Below are 20,754 nucleotides of genomic sequence, written 5' to 3'. Positions count from 1 at the left end.
TATTTTTTTTTTAAAGATTGTCTATAAGAACTGCCTGTAACGTAACTCATACTTCCTCACAGTATTTCTCCTTTTTAGAATAGAATAGAATAGAATAGAATAGAATTTGTTTATTTACCAGAACAACACAAACAGACTTACATACGGAGTAACTTAAACATTTTGTACTTAATTATTAATAGCTTAAGTCTATGATGTGTCGTGCCAATAAAAAGGTTCTGACTTAGCTTAATGTTCCGGATACTAATGTACCCACAACGCTGGTATTCTCTCAGTACCTATTTAGTTTTATTCAATTTTATAAACCCAAAACCGGCCCACTACAGGGCACGGGTCTTCTCTCAGAATGAGAAGGGCTTAGGTGGGTCTACCACGCTGGCCAAGTTCGAATTTGTGGACGTCACACGTCTTTGAGAACATTATGGAGAACTCTCAGGCGTGTAGATTTCCCCACGATGTTTTCCTTCACCGTTATGTTGATAAGTGTATTTAGAAAGTGATATTTAAATTGCTATAGAAAATGAAAATTGTTATAGAAAAACTTAAAAAAGTGAAGTGGAGAAGCACTTTCATCACGAGACAAAAGTGTTATCCGCCGATTACCGACAAAGACGTGCCGCTAAGCGATTTAGTGTTCCGAGGCGATGTCGCGTAGTAACCGATTTGGGGGTATGATTACCATACTCCACAACTCGCTACCATCTTAGAGTGCATTACTTGACATGCTTACCACCAGGTAAGATAGCAGTCGAGGCCAAAAAAACTATTTAAAATGTTTTCTAAATGTCCCCTGACGAGGGATAAAATAAACGTGTCCACCCGCCAAAGTACTTCAACAGGGAATAAGAGAAGTTTAGTCGCGTTAATTATGACATCTCCACGTCTTGTTGGCCGTTGCTAGGAGAGTTGATAAAGCTGTGGGAGAAGATAAAATTCTGTCATTTCCCTTGGAGGGGAAATGTCTCCTGACTATGTTAGCCGTGCAGATATAATTTTTGTCTCTTTGCTGTGCTTCGGGCATTAATTAGTCTGAAGAAGATTCCTTATTAATGTTTGGAATGCTTGTTACGTTATACACTATAGTTAACATAAAAAGTCATTTCTTACGCCATTTTAAATGACACTGTAATATTTACAAAGCAAACAAAATTAAAAAATGGGAACATTCCGTTTCGGCACAACCGGTCTTTTCGCTCCATTCTGCGTTCTTTAACCTCTGGATGAAAGGAGGTTAAACGTTATTAAATGAAACACCTTTTTACGTAGCTACAAGGAAGGGTTTTGATTTTTAGTCTCAAAGTCAAAGTCAAAAATATCTTTATTCAAGTAGGCCCACAGGTGGCACTTTTGATGCGTACATAAGAATTACACGGTAGTGAGATGATGGCGATAACCACATTCGTAAACTTAAAACTAAAGCTACGAGGGTTCCAAACGCGTCCCGGTCTAAGAAGAAGCCCACAACAAACTTAGCCGGGTGTTTTTTTTTTTTTTTTTTGTTATCGCCATCTCACAATGTAATTTTAAATTATTAGAAGAGCAACCTGGTTAGAGCAATAATTTACACCCAAGCTTTTTTATCGTTTACGTAGTCCTTTATACTATAATAGGACTTTTCTATAAGTTTACGTTTAATACAAACTTTGAACTTTTTAAGAGACATCTCCAAGATGTCAATTGGTAGTTTATTGTAGAATTGTATGCAATTTCCTTTAAACGAATTATGAATTTTATGTAACCTAGTATATTGCACTGTAAGTTTATTCTTACTTCTAATGTTTAAATTATTGCAGTCACATTTTTTCTTAAATTTAGAAATGTTTTTATGGACGTACATTAAATTTTCAAATATGTACTGACTATACACTGTCATTATTTTAAAATCTTTAAATTTATCTCTCAATGACTCTCTCGGACCCATTTTGTAGATAGAACGAACAGCCCTCTTCTGCAGCACGAAAATAGTGCTAATATCAGCAGCATTACCCCAAAGTAAAATTCCATATGACATAATGCTGTGAAAGTAACTAAAATATACCAGTCTAGCAGTTTCTACGTCGGTCATATGGCGTATCTTCTTTACCGCATAGGCAGCAGAACTAAGCCTGTTCGATAAATTATTTACATGAGGGCCCCATTGAAGTTTAGAATCTAACGTTATTCCTAGAAAAACTGTCGTATCCTCCAGTTTCAGTTCCTCATTATTAAGTAGTACAGTGGTTTTCACGTGTTTAACATTAGGTAAAGTGAATTTTATACACTTGGTTTTTTTTCCGTTAAGAACCAAATTATTAGCTTCAAACCACTGTACCACTTTAGCGAGAGAGTTGTTTACGTCGTCAAAAGCTAGTTCACGTCGATTTATTTTAAAAGTCAGTGATGTATCATCGGCAAACAGAACTATCCCGTGTTTATCCTTGGCAAGGTAAGGAAGGTCATTAATGTAAATAAGGAACAGAAATGGTCCTAATATAGACCCCTGTGGGACACCTATTTTCATAACTGATCCATTAGACCGTTTTCCATTCACGTCGACTTTCTGAATTCTATCGCGTAGATAGTTACTCATTAAGTCTAGAGCTACACCCTGAATTCCATAGTGGTGTAGTTTCCTAACTAACGTTTCGTGTTGAACACAATCAAACGCCTTAGATAAGTCACAGAACACACCAAGTGCATCACGTGACTCCTCCCAGGCTTCAAATATGTTTTGTATTAGCTCAACACCTGCGTCGATTGTTGAGCGACCCCGTGTGAAACCAAATTGCTTAATATGAAGTAAATTATACTTATGAAAATGGTAAAGTAATTGATTTAAAATGAGTTTTTCAAAGATTTTACTGAAAGTGGGTAGTACGGATACTGGTCTAAAGTTAGTGGGGTCAGAAGTACTACCCGATTTAAACAATGGAACTATTTTACTAAGTTTCATTAAGTCAGGAAACACACCACAATCTATACAATTATTAAATATTAAGGCTAAATCGGGTGCAACAATATCAATTAATGATTTGAGTCTGTATTTGTAATTACGGGCAAAGAGGATGTAAACAGTAGTCACAGTGTGTATTGCCATTAGCTGGCGTGCAAATATTACAAAACATGACATTTTAATACAGTACAGCGGTAATAATAAATAGAGTAAAATAAGTAGGTACGTTATACTGGACTACAAAGATCCCAGTGGTACTAATCTATATATAAAAAACTAAAATCTGACCAGACCAGAGAAATCGTAAATTCCCAAATTGTCCCTGCCGGCCGGGAATCTAACCCGGAATCTCCCACCCGGTTAAATTTGTTGTGGGCTTATTTTAAGACCAGGGCGCATTTGGAATCCTCGTAGCTTAAGTTTTAAGTTTACGAATGTAGTTATCGCCATCACTACTCATTTTGTATGTACACATGTTGTATGCACGCACCCTCTATGCACGTTTCGCTCCGAAACCGGAGCATCCTCAGGAGATGTTGACTTTACAATAAATAATTGTTAACAACTATTCATTAACTTAAAGTAACGCCTGCTTCTATCCAATATGTAATACAGGATGTTTGGTGCATCGTGTGCCAAATCGAATCTGATGATTGGAGGGGTCTTTGGCTATCTCTTCAGCCCTCGTAAAAAAATCTTGCTCAAACGGTTTTTTTTATACTGATTTTAAATTGTTTTTTTAAAAATTGTAAAAATTCTACATTTAAATTTTAATAAAAAATAAAGTTGTTAAGTATTAATTAATTTTCTTTTTAATCTTTAATTTGTAACGTTTTACGCTTCTTTTGAAACTAGAATTACACGCCAGCAACATCTAGTTTTTGTTTTACAGCCCCGCAAAGTTTTTTTTACGTAAAAAAATAAGCTTGAACGTCAACTTTCGGTTTTAATAAAAAAAAAACTAAAAGTGATCATGTTCTTCCAATTTTTTTAAAACATCTCTGGACTGTCCCCTTTCTAATGGTGTGCAATATGCCATGAAAAGTAATTAGTAACATCACTAATTTTCAAATTTTCTAAACTTAGTCACAATTTTCTAATATTCAACAGATGAAAGAAAAACAAGTTTTTGCGTAAATAAAACTCACAAGCAGGTAAAATTTTTAAATTTCGTAGGTTTTACTTGAAATAAAAATAATACATTGCATTTGAAACATTTATTTCATAATTTTTACAAATTCTGCTCAAATTGTTCACCCCTGTTTCGAATGCAGGCCCGACATCTTTGACGTATTGTTACAGTTGTAGTCCGAAGCCGTATTTCGTTCTTAATTGTACCGAAGGCCGCTTCTATGCGTTGTATTAGTACCTCCCTCGTTGGGACTTCTGTGGCGTATACTAGCTCTTTGGCACGTCCCCAGACATAAAAATCTAACGGAGTTAAGTCTGGGGAACGTGGAGGCCATGCAATAGGCCCATCGCGCCCAATCCACGAATTGGGGAACACATTATCGAGGTATTCCCTCACAGTTAAACGCCAATGCGCGGGACAGCCGTCATTTTGAAATACTATGGGCACATCTTCATTAAACACGGGCACCTCGGCCAATAATTCCGGCAGATCATTTTGCAGGAACTCTAAATAATTATCGCCATTTAAGTTATCAGGCAGGTAGTGCGGTCCAATTACCTGATTCCCAATCACTCCTGCCCAAACGTTCACACTAAACCGTCTTTGAAAAGATTGCTGTCTTTTGGCATGTGGGTTTTGCCGTTTCGGTGCCCAATGGTGTAAATTGTGCAAGTTAAGAATCCCTTCTCTGGTAAATTTGGATTCGTCAGTCCACAGTATTCTTTTTAAAAAATCAGGATTATCCACATCTGTGTGTAACAAAAACCGACAAAAGTGCATTCGTCTGTCAAAGTCGCCACCCTCAAGACCTGCAACAACCAAAAATCTTTTTAATTCCCCTTGAGCAGTAATTAATTGCACTAGAAGATTATGGATACCTGCTAAACAAAGGCAACGTCAAACAAAGGTTTTAAATTACGTACCTTGAACCGGAGTCTCGTGGAATGGATATTTTTCGTTTTGTCGAAGGACTTTCCACACTTTCCATATTGAAATATCAAGTTGTGCCGCCACATATCTAATGCTTCTTGTGTCGTCTTCCTCAAAAAGTGCCAGTATTCTCTCGTCCACTTCAACATTATGTCGCACAACATGTCCCCTTGGTTCATGAAAATTGACACTCCCAGTCTCGCGTAAACGTCGGTATGTGTCTTGGAAGACTCTGCGGCCAGGTAATCGTCGACCAGGAAAGCGTTCCTGGTAAAGTCGTTGCGCTGCACGAGCGACACCACGGGCTGCACCATAAACCATTATGATGTCCGCATATTCCTCGTTAGAGTATGTCGTCATTGCAACAACAAAAAAGTCAACAAAGTTTAACAATAACACCAAAAGTAAATAAAACGTAACAAAAAACAACAAAACTTAACGAAAACTAAATAAAAGAATCGTGGAGTACAGTAAGCTAGCACACACGTTAGGCAGCAGAGGCAGTGATGTCTCGACTAAAAAATAAGATGGCCGCCGTGTCGACGCGACGCGGGGCCCGTTCGCGATTGGTTCAAACAGGTTTGCACTATGCAAGAAAGGAATAGAAGATAGATTTCGCTTCACTAGAGTGAAAAAACTATTTTTGCCTGTTTAAACGAACAACGGGCGTATAACTTTATGAAAGAGACAGAAAATGTCATCTGCCTTGTGAATTGTGAGTGTTATTTACGCAAACCCTTGTTTTTCTTTCACCTGTTGAATATTAGAAAATTGCGACCAAGTTTAGAAAATTTGAAAATTAGTGATGTTACTAATTACTTTTCATGGCATATTGCACACCATTAGAAAGGGGACAGTCCAGAGATGTTTTAAAAAAATTGGAAGAACATGATCACTTTTAGTTTTTTTTTTATTAAAACCGAAAGTTGACGTTCAAGCTTATTTTTTTACGTAAAAAAAACTTTGCGGGGCTGTAAAACAAAAACTAGATGTTGCTGGCGTGTAATTCTAGTTTCAAAAGAAGCGTAAAACGTTACAAATTAAAGATTAAAAAGAAAATTAATTAATACTTAACAACTTTATTTTTTATTAAAATTTAAATGTAGAATTTTTACAATTTTTAAAAAAACAATTTAAAATCAGTATAAAAAAAACCGTTTGAGCAAGATTTTTTTACGAGGGCTGAAGAGATAGCCAAAGACCCCTCCAATCATCAGATTCGATTTGGCACACGATGCACCAAACATCCGGTATATTTTATATGTAACAAATTTTGTATGTAATCAACACATCAAAAGTGCCATCTATGTGCCTATTTGACTTTGACTTTGACCACTTAAAACTGCGCTCACTGCTGCCCCAGGGAGGTCGTCAGAATATATCAATGCGTCAGAATATCAGGTCGTCAGAATATATATATTAAACCCTTCTTTCTATGGAAAAGGAAGCGTGTGCCCACTGCCCAGTAGTGGAAAAAATATACTTAAGTTTAAGTTATTAATAATTACTTATAAAATGTAATTAACTTACGTTATCATGTACGGAAGCGAATTAGGTACGCGAAGTTTTGCATTTGCGAAATCTGTTGGGTATTTATCTAGAATGCGTGTTTCATATTTTAAAATGCATCAACACTTTCATACAACAAAGATTAGGGGAGATACAGGGGAAGTACAAAGCGGACCAGAAGTCGAATTAGTGTCCGTTCACAAATACCAGCTCGGACCGGAGAGCAGATTTTGATAGCGATTAAAATAGAGTGTTGGATAGTTGAAATAAGGTTTATTTTTACATATCACCTCTTTTTTTATTGAGAATGCCGGAAAGCAAACCTTCGCGGTTAGTGTGAAAATTAAAGGAGCCGACCGGGTACGAATGATTTCTGATGGACTCAGAAAACAGATTCGCTGCCCACTACGCCAAACGGCCGTCAAAAAATCGTCGTGATTTAAAATAATGCTGGAATAAATATGATAAAAGACTTGAAAAACAATAGAAAATTATTTCTGATATTTGAATGTACTATTGCGAGTCGTAGAACGATAAAAGATGTTTAATGAAACGTGTTCATTTATTATACTTTGTGTTATTTTCATGTGTTTTAATTGACCCCAGGCACTATTTCAACCGACACTGGTATTGGGACGATTGAAATAAGTTCCTCTATCTTTTTAAATTTGTATGTTCTCATAAAATACAATACACTGATCTCAAATAAAATTGTCAATCCAGAAGCGTGGGGTGTATAACATATACTTACGACTAATCCAAATTATTATTTTTAAATAGCGGAAACTACAGAGACGTCTGACGTAAGCGTTACTTCCGTCAGAAAAAAATCTGACTTACTCCCTAGTCGCGCCTAAAGAAGTTTTACTTAAAAAACATAATATTATCATAACATTATGTATGGAATCGATTAGACATATGGCTTGGTTGGCATTGGTCCCACTGATCGTGAACCAAAAGTACACAGGTTCGTTAGCGGCCTCACTAGAAAGCGTTATTTCGTAACGCCTTAGAGTTTACGCAACATTTTGTTTTGGATTTGTTCTCTAGAAAGAGAATGCGTTGGTCGCTTTTAATGCATGAGAAATCGACTTCGGTATTTGAAAAACACCTAAGCCTGTCATTATAGCTACCCATTTTCATTTGATGGTCAAATAAATGCTACGTTTGGTATCATTAAGTTTTATGTGTGGTATTTAAAAGTTATTTTACTACTCGTCTTCATAACAAACTCCTCTCTGACACATTTGGGAGATATGTTTTTAATTAAAATTACGTATTATCTCAGTTCATCTCAGACTGCTTTTGAGTGTGAAGCTTTCACTGAGTTTCAATCTGGTCGGTACTGGTCGATATTCGACCATAAGATAAATAGTGAACAGTGGTAAATTTTAAGTTTTGGAGGTGGGCGTAATAACTGTTACGCAGTTTCAAACTTTTACAGTGATCATAGTTTCATTAATTAGTGGTTAAGTTATGTTATTGTTCACAAATAAATAAATAAAAATAAATAAATTAATTTAAATTATAACTTTAAACATTATTAAGGTTCTGTTGTTTTTTTTATATTTTAATTGCACTATTTGCACGCAAATGAATTCCGTTCGGGGTAAGTAGGCTATTATTTTAAAGTGCACTCGTGAGCGAGGTATCGATGAGGCGGATTTCCCAGCGGGTCGAGCATTCGGGTCAGGTGTTATGAAATTAATGCAATCGACGCCCGTAAAAACTGATAATACGTAGTTTATACGCACATACGTTTAAACGCACATAACTTTGAAAAGTTAGAGGTGCGTACTGGGATTCGAACTCGGCCCCCCGAACGTGAAGTCGAGCTCCTACCCACTGGAATATCATCGTTTCCGCCGTGTTAAAAGATGCTTCACTCAAAAGATACTAAACGTTAAAAGTAAAAGCGATCTCAACAGAACTACACGTTACGGAAGCGCATAAAATTGTTACTGTTACCACTTGGCTCTTACCGTAATCAGTCATGCATTCCATTAACCGGCACGGTTTAACATTCGCAGTTAAACTTAACTAGAGCTTTGTATTGTTATTACTTATTGCACAATCTTATATTGTGGAGTCATTTTGTTGATTTTGTATTATTATGTATTGCTAAGAGCAGTGAAAAAAACCGGTAAAGTACGGGTCGGATGGTACCGAAGATTTCCGTACCATTATAAAAAGCCGTGATGATTGAGCAGGTACGTCTTCGACTTCACTTTAAGGAGGCCGAGTTCGAGCACAGCACGCACCTCTAACTTACCCTTTCTAAGTTATGCGCATTTTAAGCAATTTAAATATCACTTTCTTCAACGGTGCAGGAAAACATAGTGAGGAAACCTGCATGCCTGGGAGATGTTCTCAAGGTGTGTGGAGTCCACTAATCCGTACTGGGTCAGCGTTGTGGACCACCGCCTTAACCCCTTCTCATTGTGGGAGGAGACCTGTGGCTTGTATTAGGTCGATATGATGATGACGACGATGATGATGATGATGATGATGGTGATTATTATAGTAGTATAAAAACGGCAAAAAAATCAGCAGACAGACAGACAGACAGGCTGGCAGACGGACGGATGGACGGAAATGCGGACAGATAGACAGACAGAGAGACAGACGGACAGACTGATAGACGGACAAACGGATGGACGGACAGATAGACATACAGACGGACAAACTGACAAACCGATGGCCGGATGGACGGACAGATATACAGACAGAGAGATAGAAAGAGAGACAGACAGCCGACAAACATAGTCAAGTAAGCTTAATAATTAATCTTTGTATTTAAAGCACTTTCGGTATATCTCTAGATGCAGTTCTAAAAGCAGATTCTAGCGAGAAGAGGCCAACAAGAAACCCAGCAGCCGCTCTTAATATCAACAACAATTGGACGTTAATTTATCTTGTGAAAGATAAAAACGGAATTTGTTGCTTCCAAGCAATCTTGCCAAGACAAATTCTCGAATGAAAATGGTATGTAACAAACTTACTTATATTGCATGTAACAAAAATCATTAAATTTAATTTAATGCAAATCAAAATCTTTATTGCCAAGTTAATTGGTTGGATTACAGATGTTACTGTGCATAAAACAATGATATACAGACAAATTCCGCGTTACAGCTAGCAATATTATACAACAGCAATTAAGTAATACATTAATTATTTATTATTTTCTTTCACAGTCGTTTATAATTAAATGCTTAGCAATAGCATTGTTATTTATTATGCTACTTGGTAACATATAGTTTTTTTTTCTTCTTCTTCTTCTTCTTCTTTTTTTGCTTTTTTGGCTTTTAGGTGTGCCAATTCGGCACGTTGTACTTCGCCAATGTCCCGTATACTTGGAAGATACAAACATATTAGTTATATAAGGTTTACCTTTTGACACAAAGGTGATTGTCACAAGGTTAACATTTTATAACTATAGCACTATACATTTTATAAATCTTAGTATTCCAAAATGTTAGTCAAAGATTTTTTTTATTAATAGTTTTTTTTTAATACCACGTCAACTGTAATTTTCCCGCTATAAGATATCTTGTACTGTATCTGTGCAGATTTTTTACAAGATCTGCTTCTGACTCGTAGACCTTAAAAAGTTTATTGTATTAAATCCCGGAAAAATGGTTTCTATGTAATGTTCAGGGATAAAAAGCTATTTCTGTTCCTTTCGTTAATATCGGCTCAATGCTTGAACTAAACATTTATATTACAGCTTTTTGGACTTTATGCCTTAAGAATCGATTTTGATATATAAGGCGCCTTGTATGAGAAAAATGTGAGGAGTAAAATCTACTAATGAATGACCTCGTTACGTTTTCGCTTTGCGACGTTGCATGCCCGGCAACTGTGATGCGCAAACATGCAACGTCGCTTTCGTTGAATTAACTTATTTTTCCTATTTAAGTTACCAAGGAAACCGACTATTATCAAGGTAAAGAAACAAACACATGAATATATGGGAAAGAGTGAGATAGAAAATATTATACATTTTTTTTCCTATTTTTGTTACCATGGAAGCTAAATAATAAACATTACATTTATCCTAATAGTTCTGATACTCTACATCCACCTCAATCTCCCGTAGGCTACTTTTAAGAAGTTACACTTCCGCCGTGTGTGAATAAATTGCACAGGATTTTTAATTTACCCTTTCATATGGTATTAATCTTTATTCAACTAAATAAACTCTTTTTGTGTATGTTTCGACAATCGTACTTAAGGAGTAAACTCCAGTCGTGCGTCGGAGCAGACACACACACTTTTTTTTTGTGTAAGAGCTCGTCCGGGAGAGTAACATCTATGCTTATTTTTGCCGCTAAGCAATATTGTTACAATGCCGTGTACCGGTCTGAAGGCGTAGTTGCTGGTAAAATTACAGACACATGAGGCTTAACACCTACGCCTCAAATTGACGGACTCAGGGAAGCATGTTGCATTACGTGCTCATTGCATGCCCTGCTAAGTGTTGCTGCATATAGGCGATGGTTTTCCACTTGCCATTGGTGGGCCATCGGCTTGGTCCGTCAATTATTACTATAAATAAATATATGTATATACAACGTGTAAATATTTATGTAACGTTTGACGGCCGATTGGCGCAGTTTGCAGCGACCCTGCTTTCTGAGCCCAAGGCCGTGGGTTCGATTCCCACTACTGGAAAATTTTTGTGTGATGAGCATGAATGTTTTTCAGTGTCTGGGTGTTTATATGTATATTATAATAATTTATTTATATTATTCATAAAAATATTCAGTCATCTTAGTACCCATAACACAAGCTACGCTTACTTTGGGGCTAGATGGCGGTGTGTGTATTGTCGTAGTATATTTTATTTAAATGAAAACCGAAATAAAACTTTAAAGGCTTTAGAGGTACACTATGTAAAAGCACTGCCTTAGTTTTTACTGAAAGAAATCAAATACAGCTGTCACATCACATTTAAAATTAAAAACATGCGACTTCTGTCCCTTTATACGCGTCGCGTAGTGTAGGTACTCGAGGGCACTCTTCAAATATTATAGACACACCTATAGCGATTTGAGTATTCTTTAAATTAACTTGAGCATTTGCTATCTAAAAACACCATTTGGTCAAGATAAATTGATGATGACCACGGATGGTTGCGCTTCGATTATGGTGTATACTCGTACCTTGGTAAGCAATTTATGCTCGTTACAACAAAGGAGAATTTTTTAATTTATTGATTTTTCTTTATTTTTGGTCTAGAAAACTGCGTTTTAAAATATGGATATAAGATAAACATGGAAGTAAGACCCCTTAAGTCGGTCACACAAACCGGACTCGTCCACTCGAAGTGTTACGACAACTTACGTACCACCGCATCCGGTTATGTATTCGGCTTGCGTCTCGTAATATTATACCGTCTTTGTAACCGATGCATAAGAAGAACTGCAGGGTCATTTATGGTAACCTAGTAACTAATGATTCAATCCGAACTATAAGACAAGTAGCTAAAATCATATTAAACAGTTTTTCTATTTTGACGACTTTTTTGCATCATCATCATCATAAAATCACCATAAATACGTTCACGTTAGCGTTTAACGGGCGCAGGTCCTCTCTGAGAAGGGTATTAGGGCTTTAGTCCAAGACGTTGGCCCAGTGTGGATTAGTAGACTTAGCACACCTTTGAGAACATTATTTAGAACTCTCAGGCATCCACAGGTTTGCTCACAATGACTTTCCTTCCTTTGTTTTATTTAAAAACGCACATAACTTCGAAAAGGTTCGACAGGGAACAAACTCGAAAACGAAACGAAATAATTATCAACATTTAACGGACCATTTTTATATAATTGCGGGAATAACTCACCCTGTACAAAGAGTATATAAACACTACTTTTTAAAAATCTGACATAGAGGCAAAAGAAACACCCATAATGCCTTAGTTTTCAATAAATTGCTAACAATACCTTATCTGAACAGCAAATCCTGAAAACACCGACTAGCTATACAGTTTGCAAGCTGTGACAAGATTATCTCTTATTTTTTACACGCATTATATATGGGCCAGGGTTTTTGTATGTAGTTGGTTGGAAAAGGTATAGTTTTTTATTCAAATTCAAATTAAAAATTTTTTTTTTTCAAGTAGGCCTAATATAAGCACTTTTGAAACATCGAGTCTGTCTGTTTGTAGTGACTCTACCATAGGTTCGGAAGGCAGATGCTACCGCGAAGAAGCCGGCAAGAAACTCAGCAGTTGCTCTTTTTCCACATCAACTGTTTACGTTGTACATTTTTCATTTTAACATTCAATTTTCTATCTTGTGAGAGATGATAGTAACCGTAATAACTGAGTTTTAACATATTCTTTAATACATATTCTAAAATACTCAGTTTTGAAAAGTCCATGAAAGACTTCGATGTTTATTAGTTTAGAAATACTCTGCTATTTGTAATCTCTTTATTCATTCAAAGTAATAAGGCTGTAACTACATTATTAATAGTAAACAATAACGAAGAGAATAAATTATTATTAACTTTTGGAATTAAAAGTGAAATTAATAACATCATATGACGCGCTGATCCTCTCGATAAAGCAACAATGGCGTTACATCACCTTTCTTGTGCAGCCTTAATCCATATTAATAAAGACATCCATTCACGACTTGGAAATCGGACGCTCATTGGGTGACATCATGGGCTTTCACCGACAGTTTAGTCTTGGGTCCATATTGCAAAATTGCCTCACAAGCATTATGCCTGTGATTTTAACAACACGGATTTGTTTTCCTTGATGAAATTTAAACCTATAAAATGCTCCAGTTCTTAAGTTAAAGAGCTATATTGTGTTATATAGTTTTTGGCGACCTCTCAGGCGCAACGGTTACCGCTATGATTTAAGTAGGAGGTCCCGGGTTCGATTCCCGGCATATTCAATTTGGGAATTTATAATTTCAGAATTTTCTTTGGTCTGGTCTGGTGAGAGGCTTTGGCCGTGGCTCGTTAACACCCGACAAAGACGTGCCGCTAAGCGATTTAGTGTTCCGGTGCGATGTCTCGTAGAAACCGATTACGATATGACTACCATACTCCCTAACAGGTTAGCCCGCTACCATCTTAAACTGCATCATAACTGAATACCAGGTGTGATTGCAGTCAAGGGAAAACTTGTAGTAGAAAAAAAAATCCTGTGCAATTTATTCACATACGGCGGAAGTGCAACTTCTGAAAAGTAGCCTACGAGAGATTGAGGCGGATGTAGAGTATCAGAACTATTGGGATAAATGTAAAGTTTTTTATTTAGTTTCCATGGTAACTAGAATAGGTAAAAAAAAATAATGTTTTCTATCTCACTCTGTCCTATACATTTATGTGTTTGTTTCTTTATCTAGATATTATTCGGTTTCCTTAGTAACTTAAATAAGAAAAAGCAGATAAATAGTATGTATATTTCGGTCCTATTTCTTTCCGGCTTCATCCTACACTTTTTAGTATTTGTGTCTCTTACTTGTCGTTTTTTCCGTTGCATCCGGTTTGAAATCACAACGATTCTATAGAAGTTTCACTTCAAAAATCACCAAAAACCTTAGATGAGAATTACATCAAGCCTATAACAGACTACAGGCCTCTCCGGAAGGGAGGGTCTACCCATAATCACCACACTGGGCAGACGGGTTGGTGATCGCAGTAGATGGTAATAGTGGCACAGAAGACGCTCCTTCCCGTTCTCCTTTACAATACCTTAGTCGCCTCGTACGACACCCGTGGGAAGAGAAAAGGTGGTGATAACTTTATTCTGATCTGCCGTCACGACACGGCAATAAGATTAAAAAAAAAGTGTGTGTCAGCTCCGACGCACGACTGGAGTTTACTCCTTAAGGACGATTGTCGAAACATACAAAAAAGGAGTTTATTTAGTTGAATAAAGATTAATACCATATGAAAGGGTAAATTAAAAATCTTGTGCAATTTATTCACACACGGCGGAAGTGTAACTTCTTAAAAGTAGCCTACGGGAGATTGAGGTGGATGTAGAGTATCAGAACTATTAGGATAAATGTAATGTTTATTATTTAGTTTCCATGGTAACAAGAATAGGAAAAAAAATGTATAATGTTTTCCATCTCACTCTTTCCCATATATTTATGTGTTTGTTTCTTTACCTTGATAATATTCGGTTTCCTTGGTAACTTAAATAGGAAAAATAAGTTAATTAAACGAAAGCGACGTTGCATGTTTGCGCATCACAGTTGCCGGGCATGCAACGTCGCAAAGCGAAAACGAAACGAGGTCATTCATCAGTATTTTACTCCTCACATTTTTCTCATACCGGGCGCCTTATATATGAAAAACGATTCTTAAGGAGTAAACTCCAAAATGTGTGAACTTATGTACACGCGTTAGAAGTTATACAAGATAAAAATCTTTTCAATAATTGTATCCTTCGCCTTATTCTACGTTTGTAGAAAATACGGACACTAACAATAGAAAAAAGTTATTTAATACATTGAAAGTTTTATTATAACGCATTATCTATCTAGTTATCTCATTATTGGACAACCAAGTTTCAAACAACATTAAAATTTGAGATTTTTCTACAATTGAATCAATCAAATCGCCGGAATGAGCGCGCAGACTTTGAGAATTGAAAGTGTCCACTGTCAAACCTTATAGCTAACTTCAGGGTGTCGTATTTTTGTGACAGTGTGCGCGAACGCCTTACGCGCCTAAAGAAGTATAACTTCAATAAGTTAATAAATTTTGCCTGATATTAAAAATCCTTTACGTAACATTAATACCTACCTCATCGTCACGAAGTCAGTAATTGGTGACTTAAGAGGTCTATTCAAAGCGCGTCATGGATATCAGTAAAGTATCGTATGACATCATTTTGCTTTCACTGAATGACTGTTGAGTGAGCCAATCATTGCGCTTAAAGCCTTAAAACAAAAGTGTCAGTGCGCTGTGGAAACTATTAAATCCCTATCCCTACCAATATTATAAATGTCAATGTAAGTTTGTTTGTTACGCTTTCATGCAAAAACTACTTCACCGATCCTCATGAACCTTTGTACACTTATTCTTGGAAGTGTAAGAAGTAATATAGGATACTTTTTATCCCGACATTAAACTCGGTTACTTTGTGAGAGGGGATGACATTTGAGGATTTTAAACCATAACTCCGACAAATTATAACCGATTTAAATAATCATTTTTATACTATAGAGGCCCAAACTTTGTGTAGATCTGATGAATGTGGTTGGAGAAAGAGGACAGAACTCCTCAGCGGACAGCAGCAAACCCCTCATTTAAGGCTTAGCGATACTGAATACTTTAATTTTTTTTAGAACTACAACTAAATTGAATGCCACATCAAAAACAAAATCAAACGCAGACGAAGTCGCGGGCAACAGCTAGTAATAAATAAATATACTACAATAATACACCGTACGTAGCTTGTTAGGGGTACTAAGGTTACTGATGGATATTTTAATAAATAACATACATTAATACTTATAAATATACAGATAAACGTCCAGACAATGAAAAACATTCATATTCATCACACAAAATATTTCCAGCTTTGGGAATCGAACCCACGGCCTTGGATTCAGAAAGAAGGGTCGCTTCCCATCGCGCCATTGCGCCAATCGGCCGTCAAAACTGCTTTGCAGGAAGATTTTACTGGAAGCTGACCGCTCTGTGTTTATTTCTTACAAGATAAAATAATAATGACTGTTAAAAGAGCAACTTCTGAGTTTCTTGTCGGCTTCTTCGTTGATTCTGAATTCAGAATCCGAGTCACTAAAAGATAAGAAGAAATGTTCAAAAAGTGTTTACAAAGTAGGTCTGCTTTAATTTTATATCATATCTAATGAAGCTTTAGAGCTTGTTTGTTTGTTTGAAAGCCGAATAAGGCTATAATCATCACGCTGAGACTAACAGGAGTACTTCCACGATGAAAAATGTTCAAAATCGGGGTGTTTTCCCGAATTTGAGAGATTCCGGTGCGTGCGCTGCGTAAACGGTTAAAGTTTCGATAAAATCATGTATGACAATGTTGTTCCCCTTATGCGACAGCATAAGCCTATTTTTTAATGTAGAGGAAACTCATTTTTATGACCAGTGCAAAAAATAATGTAGTTTGTACCATCAGCATCCTCAATCTCATCCTATACCTACTCATCTACTACCTGCTTGGCATAGTTCTTTTTATTTGTACACTACAAGTAGGAGAAACAAAAGAAGAATGAAAAAACAAAGTCAGAAGCTGAAACAAAAAGCGGCTTTATCGCTTAGTAGCTATCTCTGGCACGATAATAAAACGAGGAAAAGAGACTGCGAGTTGTGCAGTGTTAAAATACGGGTTGGAGAATGGAGGGTGCTCAAAATAGTATATTTTATAAACGGCAACGTTATAAGTACTGAAGATTCTACCGAGAAGAAGCAGACAATAAGCTCAGTCGTAGCTCTTTTCGAGCGTATATTCTGAGAGATGCAGAAACTTGTAAGAAATTTATCAAAAGTATAGACACTTCGATGTCACTAATAATACCATCCATTCAGAGTCACTTGAAAATGTATAATGCGACTATTTACATCGCATTATAATTTATTATATCACCGGTTACGATATATCAACGTTAGCTGAATATTAATTATTCGATAAATACGATTGGCCTTGGCACTAAATTGGCTTATCAAATAAATGGGTTGACAGAAATCTTAGATTTCTTCTGAACTTCAGACCCTGTTTAAGGAAATTCCGGTAAGAGTTTTTGCTTGTCAGACTGACGGATGGTTGGACAGATGGTTTTCCCTATTTTTCTGCTACTGAAAAGTGAGAAGAACAATAAAGATGAATGGGGTTCCAATCCAGCTCTTTGGCACCCCAACGTCCATCGGTTCTCTGATATAATATGTGCCCCGCCCAATGCCACTTCAGCTTCGCGACGTTACATATCCGTAGCTCTAGTTCTTCTTCGGATCTCGTCTTTTCTGATTTGATCACGTAAAAATATTTAGTATCAAGTAATCGTAATATTGACATTTTTTACAAAATTATAATTATTTTTAAAAATTCAAATTATTAAGCACTATTCCACATAATCTTTAGGGTAATTATACGTATACTATTTTTTTAAGTGCCTCTTTTTTGTTTCAACTTTAATTTTATCTTTATTTTTTGTTTAATTTAATTCCAAGTTGTGTACACATTCTTTGGGTTGTAACTTAGAACAAAACTTGTTATTACTTATATTTAGATCTACTTTTAGTTATTACCTGTTTTGTGTACCTAATAACAATAAATATATAAATAAATACAATATCCATCGCTCGCTGAGTGACTCTGAGCCTTCTTAAAGTAACAATATTACTTAATAATACAAAACCAATTAAGCATAACAAGAGAAAGTTAAGCCCATCTCTGGATCTTTCGTTGAAGTTTATTTCATTTTAATTTATCGTTATTGGTTAGTCAATTGAATTGTATAATAATCTTAGAATTTCTAACGATAATGATCTTCTCAGAATGGTTTTGTTGGTTTTGTTGCCTGTAACCTATGTCAGTTTGAGAGAGTAAATATATAGTGAATATAAATGAACAAAATTATGATTTGTGTCTCGAAATTTAGTTTTTTATTTTTTATTTTATTTGGTTTTATGTGAATATTTTGAGACACAAATCTACTATTAGAATTATTATTTTGTATAAACTCCTAACACGATATCTACGACTTTTCTTTCATATGTGTTTATATTTAAGTGATTTTTAAAGGGATTATATATATTAAAATTCAATTCAAAATTTCTTTATTCATGTAGGCCTATCACAGGCACTTATGAAGCGCTCATACATATATGTTTACATAATTATAAGGGGATGGTGATAACTTCTTTGCCAACTTAAACCTAAAGCTACGAGGGTTCCAAACACGCCCTGGTCTAATAAGAAACCACAACAAACTTAGCCGGGTATAATATTGTTACAAAAAATTATTTCGTAAGTTTCTATGCCATAGGAAATAAAATGACCCGGCACAAAAATAAGTATTTTTCTTTGTGATTGTGGTCATTAAAATGTCTAAAATTAACAATGTATAGATATGAATATATATATATATATATATATATATATATATATACTAGCTGTTGCCCGCGACTTCGTCTGCGTTTGATTTTGTTTTTAAAGTATTCAGTATCGCTAAGCCTTAAATGAGTATAGTAGTATATATATATAACATGTGACTGTCAATGAATTATAGACAAAAAATTTGCAATAAAATAAAATTGCGACTTTACTTAAAGATCTAAGCTATCCTATCTCTTAAGTTGGACCAGACTGCTCACGGTGTGCCAATTTAATTTAAAATCGGTTCAGTAGTTTAGGAGTCCATCGCGGACAAACATCGTGACAGGAGATTTATATATATTAAGATATATATATAAATATATAAAATGTACAAAAATACAAAGAATAGATAATAATGAGAATTCGTTTTAACCTACTTAATACTTATCATAAAGTATACGGGTTTGACCTGGTTTCCGTGACCGAATAATTAAATAAGCTAGCACATAGTCGATTTTACTTGATTTTGTAGAGATTAAAAAAATAGTTAATGTTTTAAAAATTATACCTCGAAATTAGATTCACACACAGGTCTTAAAAAAGTGATGAAATAGAAAAATAATGGAAAAGCTAATAAGCTGATTTTAAAATAACTTTAAGGTACTTTATGTATATGATTGATGAATTCCTTAACGACACAAAAGAGAAAAAATCTAAACATTTTTAAACTATAAAATTATGTTGGAAAAGAGCAATCTGCTGAGTTTCTTGCCGACTCTTCTCCGTGGAATCTGCCTTCCGAACCAGTGGTAGAGTCTCTACAAACAGACTCAGACAGAGTTAACGTTTCTAATGTGCTTATAAACTAGGTCTACTTGTAATAAATGAATTTTGAATTTGAATTTGAATTAAGTTACCTTAAAGTTATTTTATGAATTTTAGGGCAAAGTATAAATTACCTTTATGTTGCAAATGTAACAAAATTCTACATTGAGTAATCACTTAGAATGTCAAACTGTCCTAATAGGGCTAGCCTTATAATTTGCAGTCCACTGGGCTGCAAATGAAAATTGTAACAGTAAGATAGTCTATTGTGTTGTGTCAAGCGATGTTAAAGGCTGAGTCCAAGACTATGGTTCGATACCCACAACTTGAAAATGGTTTGTGTGAATGTTTTTGTGTCTGGGTGTTTATCTGTATTTATAAGTATTTATGTATATTATTCGTAAACATATTCATCAGTCATCGTAGTACCCATAACACAAGCTACGAAGCTTACTTTCGGGCTGTATGGCGATATGTATATTATCATAGTATATTTATTTTATTTATTTAAGCCAATTCCTACTGTAAAGGAGCTACAACTCAGGCAATATTTAACTACCCCATTCGCCCCCATTCACCATTCTATCGAAGCCCTTTGTTACTTGGCAAATTGTGACTTCCGATCGAGAAGTGAATTACTAATACTGAACTTGTACTGAACAGCCGTTAGTTGAATGTGGAGGCGTAGATTTCTATATTTAAATATCTACAGGAGTTGGTATTCATGACGTACCTAGTAATTTAATATTTTGGGCTTATTGGTTTACTATGAAATATTTTATCTTTTCTCCTTCTAAAACTATTTAAATATTATTAAAAAAAGATTTTTATAGAATCACGTTTGTAAGAGGTCGTTTGATACCCTTTTTGGAACACATTTCGCGACTTTTTTGCGATCTAAGACTTCAAGGCTCCGTGGTCAACGACCTTTGTCAGTTAAAAAAAAATTATAACAAAAAAACCAACTCATCAAACAACTCACCGACAACCCCAGTAGTGTAGCACTTCCCTAACCCAATAGTACTCGCCATAATGCCAGTTCTAATGTAACGTTTACGTCACAGCACTTTCACTTAAGCGGGCAACATCGTTTAATCACTTATGAAACCGAGGACGCGGCCGCTGCACTCAAGTTCAACGCACTATCAACCAAACCACCGAAAAAAGAACAAAAATATAAGGAATTTCCGAACGCAATGCAAAATGTCAGATCCGTATTGCGGTGTCCCGAAAATCCACGCGCTAAAAACGAACTCAGTTTTTAAAATTTAGAACGCAGCGCTCGATTCTATTTATATCTCTGGGGATCTTTTTCTAATTCTAATTTTTTTTTTTTTGAGTAATGGTAAGTAGCCCGGTATTTTGGCGGTA

The 20,754-nt window shown here is 35.6% G+C and overlaps 1 protein-coding gene across 1 annotated transcript in view; it reads right to left on the bottom strand.

Moving 5' to 3' along the window:
• LOC120633592 (proclotting enzyme) overlaps positions 1 to 20,460 on the bottom strand; it is a 28,233-nt gene extending 7,773 nt beyond the window's left edge. The window contains exon 1 of the mRNA XM_039903805.1: positions 20,366 to 20,460. Coding sequence (XP_039759739.1) covers positions 20,366 to 20,414 — 49 coding nt within the window. The 5' untranslated portion in view covers positions 20,415 to 20,460. The remainder of the gene's footprint in view (positions 1 to 20,365) is intronic.
• Positions 20,461 to 20,754: the final 294 nt, after the last annotated feature.

The sequence above is a fragment of the Pararge aegeria genome, chromosome 22 (genome assembly GCF_905163445.1).
Source record: "Pararge aegeria chromosome 22, ilParAegt1.1, whole genome shotgun sequence".
NCBI lineage: Eukaryota > Metazoa > Arthropoda > Insecta > Lepidoptera > Nymphalidae > Pararge > Pararge aegeria.
This window is presented reverse-complemented; position numbering and strand designations above follow the sequence as displayed.